This window comes from Euphorbia lathyris, chromosome 2, assembly GCF_963576675.1.
Source record: "Euphorbia lathyris chromosome 2, ddEupLath1.1, whole genome shotgun sequence".
NCBI classification, from domain to species: domain Eukaryota; kingdom Viridiplantae; phylum Streptophyta; class Magnoliopsida; order Malpighiales; family Euphorbiaceae; genus Euphorbia; species Euphorbia lathyris.
In genome coordinates, this window is record NC_088911.1 from 122657779 (window position 1) to 122665938 (window position 8160).

Sequence of the window (8160 nt, forward strand, 5' to 3'; positions counted from 1 at the left end):
TCCTTTAAACATCAACAAATATATTTAATAATTAAAAGAGGTTAAATGGAATAAAATTAATTTATTTAAGCTTCATATAGAACAAATAATTGAAGAATTAACTATATAAAATTAGATATATCACGCCACTACACCATAGATTGCCTATAGCAACCAATTTTCAAAAATCGTTACCGTAAATCGTTGCATTTCCTTGCATTATATGACTTTTTTCTTTTGCTCATGTTTATGTAAGTCAAATGCAACAGTTATGTATGAATCGTTGCCATTGATTGATTTTTAATTGTTCAATTTGAACTAAGGCAACGGTATTATGACATTTACGACATGTCGTTGCCTTATATTACTTGATAATTAGATAAAGCAACGATGTGCCATGTAAAATTACTATTCCAACGTTGCATTTAATAAAAATACAATTACTATACCTAATTAATTTGACGAATTTAATTTCAACACATGTTAATTAAGGATTCTATACATAGTTTGTAAATAATTGAATTTATTAGCTAAAAATAGTATAATAATTTTTCTTAGATAGTAATAGAAAAAATAAATAAAAAATAACTAAATAATAAATTATATACTAATTAATTAATATATTGTTTTCAAAAAAAAAAAATTAATATATTAAGAATTTGATCTTTAATTGGTATATTAATAATTTGCTTGCATTAATTAAGAATTAGTCAAGAAATAATAGCCACTACAAAATCCTACCAAATTTTCTAAAAAAAAATAGCATACGAAAATGCTGGAGTCGAACTTTTTTAGGTCTTCTAACTTAACGACTCACCTGAATTAAAACGAATTGATAAGCAATTAATGCAGAATAAAGAACAAAATATGTGCGTTTTATAATAATGTCTGAAATTGATCTAACTTTCCGATATTAGGGGTAAAATTACACTATTTTAGACGTTAGAGGTAAAATTTCTTCTGACGGTAAACATTAGGGCTATTTTTGTACCTTGGCAAAATTAAAATCCCTTAAAAATTGTATGAGAAAAAAGTAAATATTTTGTAATGATAACAAATAAACCCATTATTAAAAATTTTGGATTTACCGCCAAAACACTAATAATTCCTCCCCCCCTCAAATTTCGTTTCCCTCCTGCTTTGCAAAAGTCATTCTCCAAAATTTCATACCCCTAATTTGAGATCGTAATTTCAGACCTACATGTTGTGCTTTCCCAAATCATTTCCTCTAAATTTCTAAACCTCTGGTCAATTATTCCCAATCCCTAATTCACCTGCAGGAGCTGTTTGTCTGAACATTGACTATCACTCAACGCAGACCACCATCTGATGGCCATGACTTGTAGCTGGAGAAACAGGTACTTCTTGAAACACTTTCAACGAGTTTGGTACTTCTCTGTTTCGATTCCAAATTTGTTGTTTATCTTAGAAATTGGGATGTTTGCTCTCACTTTGATTCTTCTAGGGTTTCCTTGCTATTGGTTTGCTCGATGAATTTAGGGTTTTTTTTGGGTATTTTGTCTGGGCCATTGATGCAATTCCTGCAAAATGGTTTCCGGCCTTTTGAATTTCAACTCCATTTCTAGGCATTCTTTTTGGTTTTATTTGTGTTCTCTATGGATGAATCTATTGTTTATAGATTGACCTTGCGCCGTGAAGTTATGTCTTTGCTTGCTAATGTTCCTACATACTATGGATGTTGTAAAAGATTTGAATCTAGGTTTAGTAAATTTTTTTATCCTGTTGGAGTTCTGGCTTAGGTTTAGTAAACTGTTATGTTTTTAGTACGGTGTTTGTACATAAGGAATTATCTAATTTCTTCTAGAGATCTTCATGTTTTAACTGTTTTATCACACTCAATATGAAATGAAAGTTCCTATTTTTGAACTTCTCTGAAAAGTCTAAGGTTTTAACTTGGTTTTCTGAAGGTGTGAATGAATTTTTCTTAGCAGCTCTATGGTTCTAGTGTTACAACAGTAATTGTGAAATTGGCATATTGGGAAACAAGACTTAATGGAATCGAACAGGACTTAATGGAATCGAACAGGACTTAATTACTTGTTTTCAATGTGATTCCATGTATGTCCTTTTTCTATCAAATTATTGACTAGTATTACATAATCATTCTGTATGGCATACTAGCTTACAAATATGGCTATCTGCCTCAGTTACTTAGATATATGCCTCTAAATTTGTTAACTTCTTGTTTCAAATACTGCAATGTAACGAAGATCTATTATCTTTTTGGCAGATACACCAACCTTTATTTTGGGCTCTGAACTAACATTTTGGGAAAGCAAGAGCAACTGTGAGTATTTGACTCCTTCCCCAACTCTCGATTTCCCTTTCTCATAATCTGAAATTATGAGTCTAATTGTTCATGGTCTGAATCATTTGTTTATCAGTCCTTTATCAACAACATAGACTGATGCAGTTTTAGACCAACCTGAATCAGTCCATGTTATTCATAATTTGTTCTTTCTTGTTTTATTTAGCATTAGTTTCTTTCCAAATTGCTCCATATGATTAGTTTAACAACTTACGGGAATGCTACATCATTTTCGGCAAAGGAATTGATGAGTTATGGGCCTTATAGTATAGAAACAAGAATCGAAATCTTAAGTATTAGTGAATAGGGATGGAAAGAGATTATAGAAGGTAACAAAATCATAGTTAATTGGGAACCAAATTTTTAGTTTCGAAAACAAATTAAATATATTAAAGGGAAGAGGAAGAATAAGAAATTAACAAAATTTTAGAAGATTAATTGGGAACAAATGTTTGTCTCTTCAATTTGAAAAAAAGATTTTAGTTTCCAAAGCAAATTGAATTTAACGACTCACTTCTCTTGGTAGCACTCACCTTAAGGCCACTTAACGCTTTTAACAACACTGGTAGCTACTATTTCTCTCTTCCTTCCTTCATTTTAAGTGGGGGCATGTCGGACCGACATGAATCCTCATACGTTTGTGCACATCAATATATTTAGGGTAGTCAACAAGATTAGACAAGCTATAATCTTACTTTTTGCACTATCTTTTATCCTCACTTTATAATGTGGTCTATTAATTTGTCTACAAAATCACATGAACTTCTCTGTGATTTTGCACTATCATTTTATCACTTCTTAATCTTGGATCATCAACTAAGCAGATTGAGTCACCGAAGAATAAATAAAAAAAAAATTCCAAAAAAAAAAGAAAAAAAGATAGAGAATTTAATCAAGTACAAGAACATGTTATGCTCACTTATTGTAAAAATGTTTTTTTTTGGTAAACACTTATTGTAAAATGTTGAATCTTTTCTGTTCTTTCTGTACATGAAATTATCCAGCCTGTAACCACAAATTTTCTTACGTATTTAGCTTTCTACACAAATTTAATTAGGATAGTCAAAGGTTATATTTGTCCTTATCTGATACATCTACTTTTTTGTAAAAGTTCAGTTTTCCCTCATTATTTATATACCGCTTTTAGCAAAACGAAAACGTTGCAATTATGTTGTTTGCAACTTCTGTCAGGATTTGAATTCCTCTCAGTTAGCTTGATCTCTATTATGGCAGAGGAGAACGGAATTCCCAATATTCAGGAGGCCACTTCGTCCCAAACTCCGGCCAAGATGGAGGAGGAGGAAGAGGAGAGGGAAACTAGCAAAGGAGATAAAAAACGGAAAAGCTGAGAAAGCTAAAACAATCCCTTTCTTTAAGCTATTCTCCTTCGCTGGCTCCACTTGATATTTTATTGATGGTTATCGACACGATTGGTGCTATTGGTAATGGAGTTTCTATGCCTCTTATGTCATTACTAATGGTAAAATGGTTGAAATAGTTTCTAAAGTGAGAATTTGTAAGCTGTTCTTCAATTTTCTGAAATTTGTTGATGCTGATTTTGGTACTGCAACTTCCAAATTTCCTCAGGTTTCTTTAAAATTTGTCTACTTAGCTGTGGGAGCTGCAGCTGCCGCCTTTCTTCGTAAGTTCAATTGATTATGTATATATAGATTGGAAGAGAAAAGCAGAGGTAATTAGAAGAAATTTTCTGTGATTTTGTTTTGCAGAGGTGACTTGCTGGATGGTGACAGGGGAAAGACAAGCTGCTCGGATAAGAGGTTACTATCTGAAAACAATATTGAGGCAAGATGTTTCTTTCTTTGATAAGGAAACTAATACTGGAGAGGTTGTTGGTATACAAGATGCAATGGGTGAAAAGGTATTATCTATTCCTCAATTTCAATTCAATTGTCCTTGCCTGATCCGGCCCCCCAAGCAAATTTACTTGTACTCGTTAGGGGTGTCAAAATGGATTATCGTGTTATATGATCTATATGTTCTACATTATTATATATGATATAAATGTAACAAAAATGATAATCGTGTTAAACGGGGTTGTCTCTATAAATTGTGTTTGTCGTGCCAGAAATTGATAGCCCTGCTGAGTATTAATTTACTTGTTTGCACAGGTAGGAAACTTTTTGCAGCTGATGGCAACATGCCTTGGGGGTTTTACTATAGCTTTTGCCAAAGGATGGTTGATGGCACTTGTCATGTTATCTGCTATTCCCCTGCTAGTAACAGCTGGTGCAACTGTATCCATTTTGGTATCAAGAATGGCAACCCGTGGACAAAGTGCTTATGCTGAGTTACTGTTGTTGAGCAGACAATTGGCACTATTAGAACTGTATGCTTCTGGATCAATAATGTTCGTTTTTCTTAATTAATTATTTTCGTAAATGTGTGACAGGAATTTGGTTTTTTCCAGGTTGCTGCATTACTGGAGAGAAGAGAGCCATTAGTACTTACAACAAGTTTCTCTTCAATTAATTATGGCTTGTCAGCTCTACATTCAATGCTCTATTGTTTGCATTTCTCTTCAATTAACTTGATGCTTCTTGTGCAACAATATTGTAATTGGTTTGTCAGCCCTAGTCTTCTTGCTCTTTCAATTGTGCTCACCGCACTGATTTCCATCTCAGTCTTTTCTTGCGATGATTTTCCCTTCAATCTATCGACTTTTCTTAGCTTTGTGGCTGAGTTGGTTACTTATATGGTATAGCTTTGTTTATGCTGTATCATATTCATGTGGTTTTTGGGCTTTTTCATATCTCTAAGGAATTTTCAACCTGGTTTTGCGAGGTGCTTATCCTTTGTATTTCGGAGTATCTCCATGTTTAGTTGTTTTAGAATTTAAGATAGCATATTGTGCTCCCTACAAGAATGAGTCTTAGTTTATCATCCTTATCAGTTATTAGTAATTTAATCAAACATTATCATTGAAGGGGATGTTAGGATTGCAATGGTTGGATTGTAATTTAATCAAACATTATCACTCCAATTAGTTCATTAGAGTTGGTAATTCCAGTTTGTTTTATTCTGGATTAGTTTGACCATTTGTCAATTTAGGCTTGCTTGAGATTTTTTTCGATTGTCTGACATTTGTATTAAAACTAAACTTGTGAATTCATTTTGCTAATTGGCTTAGCTTCTGGTGCTTAAAGTTTTTAATTGTCCATTGCCCATTTATCTTTTTTTTTTCTTTTCTTTCTAGTTGGACATGTGAATGTGGTAGTAGAAATTTTGAATTGTAGTTTTCATCTGATATATGAATTGGCTAAATTTTTTTAATCTTGTAGTATTTTCAATATACTTATTGAGAAAATCAACAAAAAGGATTTCATTTATGTTTTCTTGGATTGAAACTGTCTCAATTGTTTGCATTTCTGTGTCACTCTTATTGTGTGGTCAGTAGTGCAAATTTATATATTTGCTACTTTATGAGGCATGTAAACAACTATATCTTTTTTAGACCTGATGGCTTCAAGCACCAAAAACTTCTAAAGTTTATGGTAGAAATTGAATCCATATAAGAACTCAAATGCTTCTCTAACTGTCTGCACTTTATTTAAATCAAATTTTGTTTTGTTTTCTTGTTCCCATGATATTTGTTGTTTGTTTTCATGTTTTAATTCTATAGTCAAGGATTGAAGAGTTGTCGTCTGCCGGGGAAAACATTGAGCAGATTGATCATATACTCAGAGGCTTGTCATCTCATGGTCGTGAATATTTAGTTGGTAGGATAGGCCCCATGAAGAAAACAAAAGGTTATAGGAGCGCCGAATCTTCAACTTCTACAAGTAAGAGCCCGTTGTCTGAAGATGCAAAAGAGCAATTCAGAGAGGAAATCAGAGACAAAGTGAAGAATGAACTATCAGCTCACCTTGAATTTCTTGTACAGAAGTTGAGCCTTATGAACCCATCACTCAATCTAAATTTGGATGGTATTCTTCCTACAGTTCCTTCCAATGAACACTACGACTGATTTATTTAAGCTTGTGATGATACTTTAGAATTTGGTATTTTATTATTTAGGTACTCTTGGATGTTGATATTTAGACACTTTTGGATTTTGTTGCTTGTGGATGTTTATTTGAACAGGCGTTGCCTTTTGGATTATAAATATCATCGTTGCCTTTTGGTTACAAAATATTGTTGCCTTTATTTTACAAACATCGTTGCTTTCAATTCTAAACATTGTTGCACTTGCAAACAAAACATCGTTGCACTTGTAAACAAAACATCGTTGCCTTATGTTCTAAAAATCGTTGCACTGGTAAACACATTCTAGTTTTTATTTCAAAGTTTATTCTCACATCATCTTTTCTTCTCTTTACTTTAGTTATGTTTTCTATTAGTTTGTTTTCTATTAAATTTCTCATTTTTGTTCCATCTACCATGAACTAACTCCTCCATAGCTAGAGCTATGGCGGATCCTAATCGAAGTAGATGATTTACTTGCAATCCTATTTCAAGTTCATAATTTATTAAATAGAGAATTAAACTATGGAGCTTAATTTCCTAGTTAGATATCTTATCAATATTTAGCTAAATTACAATTAATTATTTTGGTTGACCGACACTAAGATAATTAATGGAATTACATAGTTTAGACCTGTGTCTATGCGGTGCGGTTTTTCAGGGTTTAGTTTCACGACTTAACTTTGGGGTTATTTCAGAGAACTTAATGCTTTCATTATATCTTTATTCTTGACTGGACCAAAGCTAAGGTAATTGTATGTGAAATAGGATTAATCTTGACTGGCCCAAAGCTAGGTTAATTACTTTAGGAAATAATCACCGTCTCTAGATTAAAACTTAAGAACTTGGATAGGATTGGTGTGTGGATTATATACATTAGGTTAGGTGAAGCCTTGCTCTAGCACCTTTATCATAAGAGTTACAAATATTGTTTTTATTTTCTTTAATTAATTGAGTGCAGTTATTTTTGTTTTTAGTTTAGTAATCATCAAATCCAAAATTTATTGCTTAGATAATAGAAATTCATAAAAATCAATAGCTATAAACACAATCCTTGTGGGAATGATACTCTACTTACTTTATATTACTTGATTATGATAAGGTGCACTTGCCTTTAGTTTTGCACGATACACATTTCGTCCATCAGCTAGCGGCTTGGTGAGTATGTCTGCAACCGGATCATCGGTTGGAATAAATCTGACACTGAGAAATCCTTTGTGAACTTGTTCACGAACAAAATGATAATCTAGCTCAATGTGCTTCGTACGGACATGAAAAACTGGATTTGAAGTGAGATAAATTGCTCCAACATTATCACACCATAACTGGACCGGAGTGGGTAAAGGAAAGCCCAGATCCGAGAGGAGTGATTTGAACCATAGGAGTTCTGCCGTGGCATTTGCCACTACCTTGTATTCACTTTCTGTGGAGGATCTGGCTATTGTGGGTTGCTTGTGGGTCTGCCACGATACAATGCTGGATCCAAGATAGACACAGAAGGCACCCATGGATCTTCGATCATCAGGACACCCTCCCCAATCACTATCTGAGTAACAATGGATGTGCTCTATTGGTTTGATGGACATGACTATCCCAAAATCTGATGTGCCCTGAATGTAGCGTAAGACCCTCTTGACTCCTTTCCAGTGCTCATCAGTCGGACATTGCAGGAACTGGCATAATTTGTTAACTGCAAATGCAATGTCAGGACGAGTGAATGTTAAGTATTGAAGTGCTCCCACAATGCTTCGATATTCATCTCCAGAGGTTAAACTGATGCCTAGCTCTTTTAAAAGTGTTGGCGTGGTGGCCATGGGAGTCAGTGTAGGTTTGGAGTCAATCATATCTTATCTCAATTCCGAGAAAGTATT

General features: G+C 33.5%; 1 protein-coding gene across 3 annotated transcripts; it reads left to right on the forward strand.

Annotated features, from left to right (window-relative positions):
• The first annotated feature begins 1139 nt into the window (after positions 1-1139).
• On the forward strand, positions 1140-4949 carry LOC136216654 (ABC transporter B family member 11-like). 3 transcript variants are annotated; one of them, XM_066003206.1, is made up of 7 exons: positions 1140-1337; positions 2231-2287; positions 3500-3788; positions 3896-3950; positions 4036-4187; positions 4438-4655; positions 4737-4949. In XM_066003206.1, exons 3-7 carry the CDS (start codon positions 3723-3725, stop codon positions 4768-4770), a joined length of 525 nt encoding a protein of 174 aa, XP_065859278.1. In that variant the 5' UTR covers positions 1140-1337; positions 2231-2287; positions 3500-3722; the 3' UTR covers positions 4771-4949. The 3 variants fall into 3 exon arrangements, with proteins under 3 accessions (XP_065859278.1, XP_065859276.1, XP_065859277.1); XM_066003204.1 differs by having other exon boundaries at positions 3500-3950; XM_066003205.1 differs by having other exon boundaries at positions 3542-3950.
• The last annotated feature ends 3211 nt before the right edge of the window (positions 4950-8160 follow it).